The sequence below is a fragment of the Castanea sativa genome, chromosome 9 (genome assembly GCF_040712315.1).
Source record: "Castanea sativa cultivar Marrone di Chiusa Pesio chromosome 9, ASM4071231v1".
NCBI classification, from domain to species: Eukaryota; Viridiplantae; Streptophyta; class Magnoliopsida; order Fagales; family Fagaceae; genus Castanea; species Castanea sativa.
The window spans coordinates 5826887-5845101 of record NC_134021.1 but is presented as its reverse complement, the minus strand read 5'-3'; the positions used below and the strand labels follow the sequence as shown (position 1 = coordinate 5845101).

At 33.2% G+C, this 18215-nt stretch overlaps 1 protein-coding gene across 3 annotated transcripts; it reads left to right on the top strand.

The window, feature by feature from the left end:
• The first annotated feature begins 1070 nt into the window (after window positions 1–1070).
• LOC142609892 (putative CoA ligase CCL10) lies at window positions 1071–7009 on the top strand. 3 transcript variants are annotated; one of them, XM_075781619.1, is made up of 7 exons: window positions 1072–2212; window positions 3113–3302; window positions 4141–4286; window positions 5452–5519; window positions 5628–5730; window positions 6486–6600; window positions 6902–7009. In XM_075781619.1, exons 1-6 carry the CDS (start codon window positions 1187–1189, stop codon window positions 6597–6599), a joined length of 1647 nt encoding a protein of 548 aa, XP_075637734.1. In that variant the 5' UTR covers window positions 1072–1186; the 3' UTR covers window position 6600; window positions 6902–7009. The 3 variants fall into 3 exon arrangements, with proteins under 3 accessions (XP_075637736.1, XP_075637734.1, XP_075637735.1); XM_075781620.1 differs by lacking the exon at window positions 6902–7009 and having other exon boundaries at window positions 4159–4286; window positions 6486–6891; XM_075781621.1 differs by lacking the exons at window positions 5452–5519; window positions 5628–5730; window positions 6486–6600; window positions 6902–7009 and adding an exon at window positions 4928–5434 and having other exon boundaries at window positions 1071–2212.
• Window positions 7010–18215: the final 11206 nt, after the last annotated feature.

The window sequence follows — 18215 nt, the reverse complement described above, 5'->3', positions numbered from 1 at the left end:
TTTTTTTAGGTTTACAAACTCAAATAGAGTGAGTTTTAGGTGGCTTAAGTTGCAAAATAGCAATTAGGGATGTTTACACCCCCAATACTAGTGCTTTAAGCATTGAATATTCACTATTCTTAGAGCATTTCCATCAAGTGTGTCAAATGCCAAATATTTGGCATTTGGCACATCAAACACCAAAAACCACTCACATCAAGTGTTTTAAATGTCAAAATATTTGACATGGATAAATAGTGCAATCTCAAATTTGGAAGTGTATTGTTCATGAATTGCAAAACTTTTTTTTTTATATTTTTATTCACCAATGGGCCCAAATGTGGGAAATTTTTTTTTTCCTTGTTTTAATCAACTCTTCCCTCTCTCCTCTCTCCTTTCACACCTCTGAAGCTCTCTTTCTTGTCTGCCTTCGTCTCTTTCTCTTCACTCTCATTCTCTTCCTCTCTCATCCTCAATCTACTCCGCCAACCTCGAGCTGTTGTCGTGCCACCGATCTCGCCTGAAGCCGCCTTGCCTAAAGTTGTTGATCTTGCCTAGAGTTGTCTCGCCTGAAGCTACTAATCTTGCCTGGAGTCGCCTTGCCTAGAGCTGTTGACCTCTCTCTCTCTCTCTCTCTCTCTATGCTTGTGGTAATGTTTGTAATAGTGTTGGTTGATTTTGGTTGGTTGATTTTGGTTGGTGGTGATGGGTTTGTAACAATGGTGGGATGTGGTGGAGGGTTTGTAACAGTGGTTGATTGTGGTGGGGTTGGTAGTGAGCTGGGTGGAAGTGGCAGTAAGATGGTGAAATGAGTTTTTTATTTGGTATATCTATATATTTATATTGTTAGTTTTGTTTAATATTATTTTATTATTTTTACATATTATTTTAGTGTATAGAATTGAAAAATATAACCTTTCCAAAAAATATATATATAGAAGATGTAATGTGCGATAAATAATAAACTAACTTTTAAAATAATGTGACATTTCTTTTTTTACAGTGCCTAATGGGAACGCTCTTATCTGGTCATTTCTTCTCTCTTTTTTGGCGGGAACTAGAAGTCAACTACTCTCGCTTTTCCATCTTACTCTTGTCTTGTCTCTTCCTATTCCAGCTGAAGGCAAAGCATTTCTATTTCCTCAAACTTTCCCGAGAAACAAACAATTCCCACAATTCCCCACTCCCCCCCCAACCCCAAACTCCCATGGCAGCCAGAGCAGCCACCTTCAACCCCAAAACCCAAATCTACACATCTCCAAGACCACCGATTCACCTCCCCACCAATCCCAACCTCTCTCTCACCACTTTCCTCTTCCAAAACTCCTCTTCCTTCCCACACAGCCTCGCTCTCATCGACGCCGATTCCGGCGAAACCCTAACCTTCCACCAGCTCAAACTCCAGGTCTCCAAGCTCGCCCACTCTCTGCTCCATCTCAACATTCACACAAACGACGTCGTCCTCATCGTCGCTCCCAACTCAATCCACTTCCCCGTGTGTTTCCTCGCCATCGTCGCTCTCGGTGCCATCGCTTCAACCTGTAATCCTTTGTACACCCTTCCCGAACTCTCAAAGCAAGTCCAAGACTGTAACCCCAAGCTCGTCATCACCGTCCCCGAACTCTGGCACAATATCAAAGAATTAAACTTGCCTTCCATAATTATAGGTTCTTCGAAATATACGAGTTTTGCAGAAGTACCGAGTTCGAAGATTTGGTATTACTCTGAACCGATAGAAATGTCGATCATGGAGTGTGAATTGCCTGATAAAACCGTGAAACAGACCGATACAGCGGCGCTTATGTACTCCTCCGGCACCACCGGTACGAGCAAGGGAGTGATTCTGACGCATAGGAACTTCATCGCGGCTTCGCTGATGGTGCCAGCCGATCAGGACAGATACGGCGATCCGAAAAACGTGTTCCTCTGTTTCTTGCCTATGTTTCATATATTCGGGCTCTCCGTGGTGACGTACTCGCAGCTTCGGAGAGGGAACACGGTCGTATCTATGGTGAAATTTGAATTAGAGAAGGTGTTGCTGGCGGTGGAGAAGTATAGGGTGACTCATCTCTTCGTCGTTCCGCCAGTGATGATTGCTCTGGCCAAGCAGAGTTTGGTGATGAAGAAGTACGACTTGTCTTCGTTGAGGCAGGTCGGATCGGGCGCCGCACCTCTCGGCAAGGATGTGATGGAGGAGTGTACAAAGAACATGCCTCATGTTGATATTATTCAGGTAATATTGAACAGAGTATTGAGTATCCCTGATTTAGATAAAACTTAATTAGTATTGCATACTAATTTTTACAGTAATTTTTCATTCAATTTAACATGATAGTTAGTAGGGATGTGCACAAGTCAGTTGGGAGGGTGAATGGCAATATGTTTTACCAACCTGGGAAAATTTCAATCTGCCGCGGCCCCACCAATCTATAAATCCGCCGGGTTAGTTGAAAATCTTAATGGCTTCAATCCGGTGAAATTATTGAGTGGGTTGGGTGGGTGGTCAAATTCAGTTGACTAAATGAAATGATTTCAATTATTAAAACTTTATAAGTATTGCATACTAATTTTTAATTATTAGATATGTTAGAAATTGTCTATATCACAACATGATGGTTAGAACTTGTTCTTCCCACTGAAGTGGGAAGTATTGTAAAGATTGTTAACATGTCACAACTTTCCTGTTGAGAAAATTGCGGCTATGTCAAATTCCCAGTTGTATATGGAAATAATTGTTTTTTGAATAATTTTTCATTAGAATAACTGGTTTATGCACTAAGCTATAAGTTAGTGGGATTGAGAGGCATTGTCAACTTCCCAAGGGGTATATTTTAAGCACCAAACATAGAGACATTAAAATGGGCATATTTTAAGCCCATTCGAACATTATTATGATAAGCTCATAAGCTGCAAAACCGAATCTTTGTCACTAAGTTTGAACAAACATATTATAAATTTATAATGTAATATAAGGGTAATGGAAGCATATTATTATAATATAAGGGATAATGTTATAACTTTGGTAACAATCGAGAAAATCATATAATAAGCAAGACATGTAACTCTACCTTGTCTGTAGTAGTTTGTGGCGAGAAAGCTACGTCTTGATTTGATATGCATTATATTATGGCAGGGATATGGTATGACAGAAACTTGTGGAATCATCTCATTGGAAAATCCAAAGGAAGAATCTCCCCTCTCTAGCTCAACTGGAACACTTGTTTCAGGAGTTGAATCCCAAATAGTTAGCATAGATACATCAAAGCCACTTCCACGTAAACAATCAGGGGAAATCTGGCTTCGAGGACCTAATATGATGCAAGGTGGATTTTTTAATGCAATGTTTCTACTTAGATTCCTACTTCTGACAGGGCATATGTTGATATCTCAATTCAAAATTTCTTACCAATACTTTTTTTTTTTTTCTTAAGGATCCATCCAGTAGTCAAGATGCTTTATGTCACTAATTTTTTATATTGCTAAATGCTAAGGTTTAAATAACAAAGTATGTTAAATAATGTAGCCTTGAATTGTCGTTATAGATCTGACAGCAGTAAAGACATTGATTAGATAATTCACTGTGGGAGTTGCTAAACTAATCTTCCATCTTACCGCTTTGTATTTGCCACACTAGACTGCATGTGAATGTTATCATTTAGACTCATATGCTCAAGTTTATCCGTGCTTGTTTGTGAAACATATGAAGATGATTTAACACCCAGTCCATAAATGAAAACACTATTATTATGTTTTGTGAATAAATATGTAAAATAGGAATGAGACATCCGAAGTAAACGTATTGGGAAAATCTTAGAATCACTGTTGGATGCAGTTGTTTTAAAGATCTGATGGATGTTAACTTCATTTAGTAGAAGTTGACATTGCAGGTTTTAAACTTTTAGTGGTAAGGTAATCTGGAGACTGGACCACAGACCCTCCTTGAAGTCTTCCCTAGCCCTTGAACTCAAAACTCTAGTAAAAACTCAAATGTCCCAGACCAAGATAAAGAGCTAAATATATAAAGAAAGAGGATGAAGAAGGAGAAGAGAAGATAACATCAGTCGTGTTGATTACAAAGTTATATTATTGGGTTTATTGCTTTTTTCTCTTATGATTATATATTGCTACTATGATTCATGCAGCATCTTAATATCCTTTTAGGTTATTTCAAAAATCCAGAAGCCACAAAGCTAACAATAGATGGACAAGGATGGGTGCACACAGGAGATATTGGATATTTCAATGAAGAGGGACAATTATTTGTTGTGGACCGAATTAAGGAGCTCATAAAGTGCTACGGCTTTCAGGTGACTTATTATTAATTGATTGTTAAATGTTCAGGTGTATGTAATCTTACTAAACCATTTCTTGTGAGAGGATAAAAGCTATCTGTTTCTTTTAGAATTTCTGTTGACAATGAAGACCTAACAGTGCCAGCATCTGACTTTTGGAAAGCTTTGCATTTGCTTATATAGCATTTCTGGGGAGAATACATATGTTCTTCCCTGGCAAGTGAATGATCCATGAGCCTCCTGATCATGTTATATATTTTAAGGAGTAATGAAAATTAGCTGACCTGCAACATTAGCACTAATGTTCTCTGCTTCATTTGATATTGTTGTCAATAGCTTTTCTTTTTTCTAAGCAAAAAATCTCCCAAAGTGCTATATAACTCACTCTACTGATGATTTGACACCATGTCAGCAGTCATCTGATTTGTTTGGAAATCAGAAAAGCATTTTCTCCTATGAATCAGTATCAAGAATTTTGTTTCTGCACATCTATTATCATGAGGGTTGCAGTAGGTCGGTTGCCAACCTAAAATTTAGTCACTTTTTTTTTTATAAATTATTATTTTGAATAGTAGGTTGGCATATTTTCTTTTCAAGTGTTAAGATTTTGGGTCCAAATACCATTCTAAATGTTGGCCTTGCTCGTTATTCTACAGAATTTCTGGATCCTGGAGATAGCTATTTCTTCATTAAACTACTGTATTTAATAATTTGAAAGTTAATAGGTCCATCTTCATAATCCAAGGTACTTGAAGGATTTTCGGTAATGTAAGTGTTCTTAAATATTTGGTACTGCTGAATTAATGTATAGTTGAATTCTTATGACAAAGGATGCAACTTTGGATTGGTTCCCAGGTTGATATACTGTGCCTTGGTTCAATTTCCCCTTGATGTCAAACCAACCTAACCTAATTGTTAGAGTTACTTTGTTATTTCTGTATTAGCTTGTTATTATTTTATATTAGTATAAGGGTATTAATGTAGTCTTGCCATATCACTATAATATAAACATGCGCTGTGGTGAGGAATTGGCTGATTAAGCCCTAAAAGTCTAAAACCTTTTCTCAAATCTTTCTCCCTCTGCTATTCTTTCCTCTCTTTTACTTCTAATATCTCATATCTTACAACTTAACTCCAATTTTTTATTTAAGTTCTATATTTGCACTTGACTGTTTGTTAGGTGGCACCGGCCGAACTTGAAGGGCTACTGATTTCTCACTCTGAAATATTAGATGCTGTTGTGTTCCCGTAAGTGTCATACTTTTCCCCATGCTTTATAAGCAGTTATGCATGTCCATCTGTTGCCTTATCTTTGAATCACCGCATTACAGTTTAATTTCAATTTTGACTTTGTAGATTTCCTGATGCCAAAGCTGGTGAGGTCCCAATTGCAAATGTTGTGCGCTCGCCAAACAGCTTGCTAACAGAAGAAGACGTTCTGAAATTTATTGCAAAGCAGGTAAAGGGTCTGCAAAGCATCATTCAGTATAAAGGCATTAGGAAGGGGGGAAAAAAACCCAACCCTTGTCAATGATTGATTTGATCTTGAATAACTCAAGCATGCAGTAATTCATTCGATGATATCAATTGCAGTGATGGCAGTATATCTTCTTAAAGAAATACAGTCATTTCAGTCAGGAATTCATCCATTCAGAAATCGCTTGTCTATTTAATGTTTACCAATTGAAAAATCCCTTTTCATTAGGTCATTTTATGAGATCCTCAGTAGTTATCACAATTGCAATAGTCTTAAAAAAAATTGTTCTATTGATAGTGGGATATGGCTCATGCTTCTATGACTATGAGGCTCTTAGTGCAACATCTTGGATTTATGGAACCATAACCATGCAGTCTCTCTTTAATTAGTGTCATTTGGTGTAGATTCCTGGCCAGCAAAATTCTTATTTCAAAAGTAAATGTCCCAATACCTAATGTATGATATTTCATATTTGCTAGTTAATGCGTACTCTACACGGGTGCGTTGGCCTGGAAATAAAGCATCACTACCAAATAGTAGATGCTCTGGTCAAATTATATGACTCCTATCATCTGTTCAAGAAATAGCCAATTTGTGATATCTGCTGCTGCTCATGATGCTTGCATAAATTAAGTTCGTCGCCATGTTTCATGAATGAACGCATACTGTTAACAACTGATGAAGAGGCTCAAACATTCCTTTGCTTGAAATTTAACCAGTCTTTTTACCCTGTACAGGTGGCACCATTCAAAAGGTTACGGGCAGTAAGTTTTGTTAACAGTGTCCCAAGGTCAGCTGCAGGAAAGATCTTGAGAAGAGAACTCATAGAGAAAATCCGATCCAAGATATAAGGTACATAGGTTGTATTACACTATCACTTATACTGAAATGTAGAAGCCCTTCAGGAAAAAACCCTTCTAGAAAGTGTATCTTTCTTTGTTTAAACTATAAAAAAGCTTAATCATTTAGCAAAAAAAAAAAAAAATACAGAAATATAAAAGCCAAGAGCATGTAGTTCAATGATCTTATCTAATTCTCTCTAGGGAGAGATCTTGGGTTTAAATCCCACTTATTGTAAGTTTGTAACGCAAAAAATAATTATGAAATGCATAAATGTTAAGGTGAATGGAGCCTTGTTTGATGTTTTTCACAGGGCCATATAATTTGGAGAGGTCTAATGGGAAATTTTTTTTATTAAAGCTACTATCTGTTTGGTGTCACATGTACAATATAAGATTTATGTAGCAAAATTTGCAATTCGTAACACATCAATTTGTAAGATTTATGCATTATATTCCTAACATTACTCTTCTAATAGAGGCCCATGAGTACATGATGAAATTGCCCACAAACCTAGAAATTAGATAGAATAATTCTTTTGATTCAATTGCCATTTTATACCAAACTTCATTTTAAAAATGTCTTATTCTAGCTAAGAATCTTGTAGCTTAATTGACACTTCTTGGTATTTGTAACAAAGATATTCATGGTTTGAATCCCCTATCATTCATGAGTGGGGGATTAAGAGTCCAAATTCCACACCCATGAATGATAGGTGGAAGCCTAAACCTCTCTATAAGAGTAAGATTGTAAACGAACCTAGTCAAACCGAGTATTAAAAGTTTAGGTTGGTTTATTTAATTTTATTTCAAACACGAGCCGAGTTTAAGCTCATCACCAAATAAGATTATAAGTTCAAGCTTAGTTCATTAACTTGTCAAGCAAGTTTGAGTTTGCTCATAAGCTATTTTTTTTAAGTTATTCTTTTCCTATTTATTGTAAAACTATAACTAAAATGGTTTACCCCCCTTACAAATTTATAAATTTTTACTACAAATGGATTGTTTATGTTATAAATAAACTTCAAATAATAATTTTATATTATATAAACTAATTTACAAACTTATCAAATCCAATTTCAAGTCGATTAATATAGCCTAAGTTTTACCTGGAGCAAATCTCACTCGGCTTGTCTACTAAACAAGCTATCATAGCCTAAGTTTTACCTGGAGCGGAGCCCGAGCTGGTTGATTTACAACCAAACGTAAGAGAGACTTGGAGCCACAAACGACGATGGCCGGAAAATACAGGTTTTTAGATAGTTGTCTCTGTACCTAGCAGACTTTTGCACACTTACAGAGAATGGGTTATAGAAGGGCAAGAGAATAATTCTCGACAATAGAATTGAATCAAAAGACGATGAATGTCGGCGAACAAAAATTGAAATGATTGAATAAAGCAGAGAGAGTGCCTTAAGGGTGCTCCTGATTTAGCCAGCAGAACATCCATTATACACTGTCTCTGACATTTTCACAACCTCGACCTCTCTCATCACTGTCAACATTCGCCACTTTCAGCTGTGGCAGATGAAGAAGAAGATTCCTAGACATAGTTCAGGGTCCTATGGGATAATCATGCCCTTCGTCTTGTACATTTTCAAGCTGTGCAGTTTTTACAACTCATGATTCACTTTTATACTTTCTCTGACTGCTTTTGGCCCATTCCTTTTCTCTTTCTTCTTTGTAGTTTTTTTTTTTGGGTTAATTCTATTTACACCCTTTAAGTTTTGGGCTAATGCCAACCAGGTTCAAGACTTTTTAAAACTAACCAATTTAGTCACTAAAACCAGTTTAATCTCTAAAACAGTTGAGAAAAAATAACTAACTGTTTAAAGACTAAGTTGGGGATCAAATTGGCTAATTTTGAAAAGTCTTGGACTTGGTTAGCATTAGCCAAAACCTCACGGACGTTAGTGGAATTTATTCTTTTTTTAATTTTATAATTTGATGAAATATTCCTCCAAATCATTGACTTACTAAATAGATTATTTGACTAAAAGTAATGGTATTATGAATAAAAGGTGGATCGAAAAAAATCTCCTCATTTGGAATTTTTTTTTTTTAGGTCATTCAGCTTATCGTATAAAATAGTTTAAACGTTCTTACTACATGTGCAAAAGGATTTTTTTATGAATTCTGCTAAGATAATTTTTGCAAGGTGTATGTATGAATATATCTAGCTTCTCAAAAGGATTATTTTATGAATTCTACTAAGATGAATAGTGCAATAGGTGTATGTATGAATGCGTCTCGCTCTGGCCTCTCACAGGCTCATGTGCTGTAACGGTAAGAGGCTAAATACATACATCTGCTATAATATACTTTTTTTTTTTTTATTCTGCAATATACACCAAATAAAAATTCACATAATCTTTCACTGACTTGCCTTGCTGATATCCACCTCCATAACCCAAAATATACAGGTCCTTCTGGTGCCACAAAAAAGCCCACATAAAAAGTCACAACTCGCCACATCGAGAGTTGTGGTTGGTGGAAGGGTGGTGGTGGCACCAGATTTATCCAAATATACACCATTACAGTGAGTTTCTTTGACAAAATTAAAACCAAAGAAAATAAATAATGGGCCGTTAAAAAATAAAAAGACTAATGGGCCTTTTCTGGATCTTTTAATGTTAATAAAAAAATTGGTTTGGACTTTGGATTCTGAGAGTTCTGAGAGTTCCAAGAAAAGCTTTATCCTTTAAACTTCTTAAACGAATGCTTTGAATATAAATAAGATTACAAATAAATCATCAATTATATACAAAATCTTCGAACAACCCTTCATAATTTTGGACTGTCAATTCCTCTGTCGATTAGTTTCTTGTGAGTTGCAATTATTTGTTTTGAAATAGCTTACGGGCTCTGATTTTGTTATCCTTCTTTGTCGTCTAAGAGCTCAGGCCTATATAATAGTAGTGAGCTCATTGGTGACAGCCCAATGCCCGACACAATGTACAACAATAATGTAAGAACCAAACCCAAAATATGTCAAGGCCAAAATGATAATAATATAAACAAATAAAAATGTGAAGGAAGGAATAATGTAGCCATTTAGGCATAGACTGCCTCTATAATACATGACACTGTCTATTTTCTACTTCATTCACTGCATTTGTGAATCCATGAAATCTTTGCTTTTAAAGAAAGAAGAACTCGTCAAAAATCGTAGATTCACAACAAAATCGTTAGGTACAAAGTTGAATCTTAAGGCCAAGAAATGGGGTTCAAGTGCTTTTAAATTTGCCTGGACACTTCCCTCTCTCCTACGAAGATTTTGACATTAGAATTGAGAATTGAGATTGCTACATGCCATGCTAACACAATAATTCATTTTAGCACATGCACCACGCATTTCCTCTTTTTTATTTATTTATTTTTTTTCCTTTCTTTCTTTATTTTTTCAGTGAGCTGTTTGAAAAACTTAGGCCCCTCCATGGCCCAATCATTTTAGCCTTTTGAGTCCTTGGTCCCACAGTTGTTAATCAGACTTAAGCTTTTTTAAGTACCTTGTTTTTATGGGTCCATTTTACTCTCTATTGGTCCTTGCTTTGACTTCGTTGCCACTTGCCCTGTACCTTGGAGTTCACATGAAAATAATAACTCATCCAAATTTCACATATTTCTTTCATAATTGTTGTGGTGACAACCCACAAACTAATAGCCTATGACCTTGAAGATAACTATGAAAGTGATGTTAGAGGTGATTTTATATGAAAGTGATATTAATTATAATCTAATTTTTGACAAAGCGAAATTATGTCATAATCGGTTTGAATATTACATTAATTTTAATTTACCACCCTTAGACTTTGACCCCACCCAATGGAAAAAATATGGGTAAAATGCAAAACTGAATAAGGGTGGTGAATTACCTATATCATTACCTACTAAACACTCTAACTTAGATTCATTTTCAATTTGATCTCTAAATTTTATTTTATTTTTTTGGTAATTTGCTTGTCTCCAAATTTTTTGATAGTATTCAATGTAGATTTTACATTTTCTCAAATTTTAATGCAGAAAAAACTTTATAACCATTCTTATAAACAAGAGTTCAAATATACTCACATCAAACACAAAATCCCCAAAAGAAATAATAAATAATAAACTATCTTGTTATATTTTAGAAATTGCTTTAAAAAATTATGAAATGCATAAATGTTAAGGTGAATGGAGCCTTGTTTGCTGTTTTTCACAGGGCCATATAATTTGGAGAGGTCTCTTCCCCTTGGGGGGGGGGGGGGGGGGGAGCATCAATGTTACATGCAATCTTGTTTTAACAAATGCCTACCTAAGGTAAATGAATTCTAATGGGAAAAAAAATTTACTAAAGCTACTATCTGTTTGGTGTCACATGTACAATATAAGATTTATGTAGCAAAATTTGTAATTCGTAACACATCAATTTGTAAGATTTATGCATTATATTCCTAACATTACTCTTCTAATCAATGCCCATGAGTACATGATGAAATTGCCCACAAACCTAGAAATTAGGATAGAATAATTCTTTTGATTCAATAGCCATTTTATACCAAACTTCATGTTTAAAAATGTCTTATTCTAGCTAAGAACGTTGTAACTTAATTGACACTTCTTGGTATTTGTAACAAAGATATTCATGGTTTAAATCCCCTATCATTCATGGGTGGGGGATCAAGAGTCCAAATCCCACACCCATGAATTATAGGTGGAAGCCTAAACCTCTCTGTAAGAGTAAGGTTGTAAACGAACCTAGTCAAACCTAGTCAAATTGCGATAAACGATAAACCCACAAATTCCAAACCCAATTTTTTCAAGTTTTTCCCAGTATATAAACAATTGCCGATTAACGTATTTCAACAAACACAGAATTCCTTCCACTGTAAATCACAAGGGTAAATTAAAATATAAACAAAATTTGTTTTAAGATTGTTGGATATATTTTAAAATTTTACTTTTTGATAAAGCAAAAGGAGCAATACATAGATTTTAAAATAAGCAAAAACACAAATAGATGTGATAGGTAACAACTATAAATAAATATTGAATATATATAAGAAGAAATTTGCAAATAATTAAAACTCACAAACCAAATGCATGAAGGATGAATGATTCAGATCAAGTCTTGTATTTGACACAATCTCTTTAAAGCAAATTTCGTCCCTCACACAATATGTGGTACTTTGAGACTTACGGACGTCTGTCTCCTAGGATAAAATGATCTACGGCACGGAGAAGAAGCACACAAGATCTGTACTCTACAAACTACTCTATGTCTCTTTTTCTCTCTTTGACTCATATGAATGCACAAAAATATTCTCTCTAGGAGAGTTTCTCTAAAAAAAAGTTCTTTTTCATGAATGAGGGACTATGAAATTATACGTAACTTAAAATAGAAACACTGTTTCAGAGATAACTACTGCATACAGACTTACTGACTCAAAAATAAAATAATAAAATATTATTATTAATTGGATAAATGAGCCTAGTCCACACATGCCTAAAGTTCAACCCAATATCCAGCCCAAAACTCATATTCTCTATCATTTTCAATGTGGGACTTAAGGATTTTCACCACTTTAATATCATGTTCAAGTGATCACATTAGGAGTCAATTTCTTATTCACTCCATACTATTTTTCCAACACTCTAATCTCACAATCACAAAGGAAAGTTGTTATAATATTCAAAACTCCAATCAAATTACCTTGGTATCAATCTACAATGACACAAATATTTTGTACAGTTTTTTAAAATTGGAATACATACATAGATTTCTCATCACACTATCACAAAGGAGATCTGCTACAATATTGAAAACTCTAATCAAATGACCTTGGGTACACATATTTCTAATCCCACATCCACAAAGCAAAGCTGCTACAATATTCAGAATTCCAATCAAATTACCTTCGGTACCAATCAACAATGACACAAATATTTGATACAATTTGTTTAAATTGAAATACATACACAGAGGAGATTTGCTACAATATTGAAAACTCTAATCGAATGACCTTGGGTATCAATCTAAACTGACACAAATTTTTGGCATTGTAATAAATACACAAAAAAATGTTTCAACTACAATAATATTGCCTTATTTTGCATAGACTACACGAACTAATATGAGTTGCATCACAACACTCAAGAGGCAGTAGGTAGTAACAAAATGTAAGAAGGGAATAAAAAAAAATCAAGCAATCAAGCAAAAAGAATTGAGCAAAAAACAGACTGGGATTTAGAGATACTTGAACTGAAGCATCCAACTTTTGTCAGTATTTATATTATTTTGAGGAAAGGAGTAAGGAAGACAGAGAGGCTACCGTTAGAAGGTGGGGAAAGGGACAGAACACGTTTTGCGCAAGAAGTTTGTGGTTAGAATGTGGGGAAGGGGAAGTCACACAGTTTGTGTAAGAAATTTGCCGTCAGAATGTGGGGAAGGGGAAAGAATATGTGAGAAACAAAAGTGAAGGAAATCCAGAGTTTGTAACCGTGATTTTCAAAGGGTTTTCAGTTTAGGAGGCTTGGGTTTAGGCTTTAAGTTAAAATTAAATTTAGAAAATGTGGGTTGGTAGAATTCAATTTAAAAGAAGTGGGCTTTATGGTGGAGATAGGCTGGAAATCATTTTAGTTTTATTGATATTTAAAAATTGATAAAAAGTATTTCAAAATTGTAGGATAAATTTAGGAAAAAGGGTAGTAATGACATGGCTACTAACGTGGCTTAATGTGAGCGTAGTAATATTAAATGTCATGTTTCAACTTTTAGTAATATATAGATATAGATTAGTCACTAACTTGTGCAATGCATGGGAGAGTCAAACAAAATTTTTAAATTTTCACTTTGCTTAAAATTATGACCACTTTAAAATAAAAGTTAAAATTTAAGAGGAAAAAAAAATACTAATACCAATAATGATAAGTCCAACTCCAATATAATTTGATTTTTTTTTCTACCACTAATAATTTGTTATACCTAAAATCTATGCTAAAGATGACATTAAGGGTCCGTTTGGATACAAGTAAAAACTGAAAATTGAAAATACTGTAGCATAATAATTTTTAAATGTGTAAATAGTACAGCGAGACTCATTTTTAATAAAAAAATTGCTAAAAAGTGTATGAACAGTGAGCGTACAGTACGCGCACAGTACGCGCACAGTGCGCGCAATACTTTTATCTCCCCAGAGACGCGTGCAGAGGAGGAGGAAGAAGAAAAAAAAAAAAAAAAAACTGAAACGTGAAACTCCTGAGATGTGGACGCAAAATGCCCATTCCAAACATCACCTAATAATTATTCTCAATACCTAAAAATCATATGTAATAGGAATAATATATATATATATATATATATATATATATATATATATATATATAATAAAGAAATTGTTAACAAACTTGGAGTAGTAGTAATTAAATTTGTAGCTGTTTATCTAAAAATATGAGTAGGATTTGCACAATTAGTATTTTTAAATTATTGATATATAAAGGAAATAACGTAGACAATCCAATATGACTATATGAGTCAACTTATTTTATAATTTAAAAAAATTCTGAACAATTGAAGAGATGGAGAAGAAGCAGTGGTCAAGGTATTGGAATTGGGATATAATAGAAGGATAAACCATCTATTTTTAAAAATATTTTATGAAAAATTAAAAATATTATAAATTTTTTTTAAAAAAAATAGTATACTATTATCTTCTAAGGTCACTGTCAGTAAAATCCATAATAGAATGCTTATTTTGAGTAGCAGTAAAGGCCTCACACAGGTATGCAATCAGTGTAGAGGAGCATCTTGGCTTGAAAAAAACCGACTTTCAAACTTAAACAAGTTTCGGGTTCAGCGCTTGACCTAAGCCTCCTTTTTGTTCCTAAGGATGTAATTGGTCATGTAATATATCTAGCTTACTTGCTTTCCAGTTCACAGGTGCAGATTAAGGGCATGTTTGGATAAAATTTATTATAAAAAATTAAAAATTAAAAATATTGTAACAAAATAATTTTTAAATGTATAAATAGTATTGTGAGACTCATTTTTAATTAAAAATAGCTGAAAATAAAATTTGTAAATCTGTAAACAGTGCATGAATACACTGTTCACAACAGAAAGTAGCTGAAAAATCAGAAATATACTGCTCTGTTCATAAATAATAGCCGTTTGTCCTCTGAAAAACGTGCTACAAGGAAAAAAAAAAAAAAAAAAAGAGCAAAACGCGCTTGACTAAACGCAGACGCCAAAGCGCTCAATCCAAACACATTTTAAATTCCAAAAATTTGTACGAGCTTAATGTTTTCGGTTGTGTCCTGGTGTACTTATCTCCTGTTTTGATCACTGGCGGAGCAAAATTTGTACAAGCTTAATGTTTTCGGTTGTGTCCTGGTGTACTTATCTCCTGTTTTGAATTTTTTGATAATGACTTTTTTATCTGGTATAAAAAAATAATAATAAAAAAAGAAGAAGAAGAGACGTGAGGGTGGAAAAGTAGTTGGCAAAAAAAGTTTTAAATTCCTTTTGCATTTCAATCTGTGAACCTATTTTCACTTTCCTCTCTTTTTTTCCTTTTCCACGGTTTTTAAAATTCTCTCATCCCTTTTTTTTTTTTTTTTTACTCCTATCCTGAATTGTTCTTATCCACATATTAATTTTTTTTTTTTAATTTTCCAGCCCCTTATCTTTTATTTTCCCAATCCTACATGGCTACATCAGTACAACTTCTCCCTTCTCTCTCATCCTCACTCTCTCTCTTCTTAATTAGTTTCACTTCCAGAAACAATAAAAATGTTACTCCTTATTTCATTTTGAGATGTCTCAAAATATTATCCTGTTTTTAATAATAAAATTTATTAATATTTTTATTATACTCTTATTTAATTTTTAAAACTACTCTATTTGAAAAAACAAATCAATTTTTTGATAAATTTATATAAAGGCAGTTTTAAAAACTAGTACATCTTTAAAAGTTAGACAAGATAATAAATGATGTTCTCTTAAAAAGTTTGACTTTTCAAACAGGACAAGCTAAATAAGACAGAGGAAGTATGTTTTTTTACACAAAAAAAAAAATCCTGCACTCTTTTTTTTTGTCAAAAGATTTCGTAAAAACATTCATTTTATTGTTATTTTCAAACCCGAACAGCTCAATAAAGTGTAAAAAGGTAAGATCAAGATTTTTAAAGTTGAATTGAGCTCAAATCAAAATTGAAATGTGATGACATTATAATTAATTGAAAATATAAATAAATATATTAAATTAGTACATATAAAAAATTTTATTAAAATAATCCAATTAAATATAGAGTGATATACCCTTTCAAACAAAATAGAGAGATATTTTTCTTTATATAATATTGGTCAAAATGCATATAATTTTTAAGATATTTGAACTAATATATCAATATCAAACCCAAATCAATACCTAATAATAATAATAATAATAATAATAATAATAATAACAATAAAAACTACATTTTTTTAATATTATAATTATAATATGAACCTAAAAATAATGAAAAAGAAAAGGAAAAAGAAGAAGAACATATTGAAAAAGAGAGAGAGAGAGAACATGGTAGATGATAGATACATTCATTATCACGTGGGAGAGGGACTCAAAATTGAATTGACATATAGTCTGACACTTTTGGCTCCCAGCATTCAATTTTTCACTCTTCTCTATCACTTTCAGTGCTAGTCACCTGCCTAGTTTCATACCCCCAAACGTTACCATAGATACTATTATTTAGCTGAAAATTAAAATATAAATTAAAAATACTTAATAAATAATTTTTAAATATATAAATAGTATTATAGAATTTATTTTTATTAAAAAAATTATTAATTTGTGAGTCTTATTAACAATACACGAATCTATTAATATGCACTGTCGGCAGCTTATTTTGCAATGGTAAACAGTACACAGACAAAAAAAAAAAAAATCATAGCTAAAAAAAGAATGAGACGCACTAATATGCACTGTCCGCCGCTATTTTGTTATGTAAACAGTGCACTGACAGTGAAAGTCAGAAACGCGGGTCCTAATTAATTAAAAGAAAAGGAACGCAGGATTCTATCGCTATCAAATCGCTCGTTAAATCTCAGTACAAATGAAAACAAAAAACAAAAAAAACAAAACAAAGCAAAAGACAAGTTAGTCACAAAAGACAAGTTAGTCATGAAGAAGAAGAAGAAGAAGGCTACCTGCTGTAAGGGTTGAATTCTTGGTGGTTGAAGCTTTCTTCTTCGTTGTTTTCTTCTTCCTCAACTTTGAAACAAAACCATCAACGTTTGACAGATTTCATGGTGGTTGAAGCTTCAACAATGGTGATAACGTGTTATGAGCCTGTAAAATACCTTTTTTATATAAAATAAAAATCGTCCCCTTTTTTTCATAGAATAGATCCTTTGTCATCCTTCTCTTATAGAACAACTCTTTTCTAAACTGATTTAAGTATCAGCATAGTGGGCATTTTAGGGGCAAAAATAATCTTTCAGGTCTTTTAAAAAAAATTCAATGTATTTATTGTTTTGGATTTAAGATGGGTGTAATTTGGTAATTTCATTTAGGAGAGTTTTTCTATACTTTAGAAAATAGAATCACTTAAGGTTCGTTTGATAATGTTGTTCTAATAACGTTATTTATAATTTTTAAAAATACTTATAGATGAAAAAGTGTGTGAAAATATATGTAATATTATTTAAACATTTAAAATTGTTTCTCAAAACACCCTACCATACCACTCTTAATTTTTTTAAGTGATTTTCACTTACTCCTTCGAATTTATAACACAAATACTGTACTACATTAATCTGTACCCATGTTTTATTTACCATACATTTAAGGAACATGTTTTCGCTTTGTTGACTGGTGTTACCAAAAACGAGAGGCAAAAATAGTCTAATACCACTATTTTTTGAAATTATTAGTGTTTTATGACACTCGAGTATTATGTTAGTCAACAATTGTGGCTGTGGGTTTCTCTTTTTTCTTTCTTTTGTCAGGTGACGTGGGAAAAGGTAGTGATAAAGGTCGCCAAAGTTTGAAACACAGCAATAAGTCATACGTCACGAGGAACTCAAGCTCTAAGAGCATCTCCAATCATGTAATTAAAGGTAGAATATTCTCTAATAGTCTCCAATAAATTCTCTAAATTTTAAATTGTTTTTGGCTTATGAACAGTAGCTCATCAAATCTGATGGGCTACTGTTCATTTTTTAAATGTTTTTTCTGTTATAATAATCAAATATTAAATAAAAAAAATGTTGGAAGATGTGTTGTTGTTAAAAAAAAAATAAATGAAAAAATAATATTTAAATGAAATAGATAATGGGATAGAGAATCTGTTGGAAAGTATATTTAAAAAAAATAATAGCTAAAAGGTAAAAATCACTGTTCATTCTTCAAACAGTACAAAAATTTGAAGAATCTGCTAAAGATACTCTAAGTGAACTTTTATGCAAAATATGACAAAAAAGTGGTATACTGCTAGTAAAACACTGATAATTTCGAAAAATAGTGGTATTTAGCTATTTTTGCCAAAGGGCCAAAATGAAAATGAGGAAATGGTATTTAGCTATTTAGCTGCAAATGGTAAATTTCGGAGAGAAGGAGAGAGTGAGGAAAAAAGAGCTTACAATGAGAA

Coding starts and splice junctions, on each gene's coding strand:
- LOC142609892 (XM_075781619.1), top strand. CDS start 1,187: ATGGCAGCCAGAGCAGCCACCTTCAACCCCAAAACCCAAATCTACACA. Junction 2,213..3,112: donor CTCATGTTGATATTATTCAG/GTAATATTGAAC, acceptor ATATTATGGCAG/GGATATGGTATGACAGAAAC. Junction 5,520..5,627: donor TTAGATGCTGTTGTGTTCCC/GTAAGTGTCATA, acceptor TTGACTTTGTAG/ATTTCCTGATGCCAAAGCTG.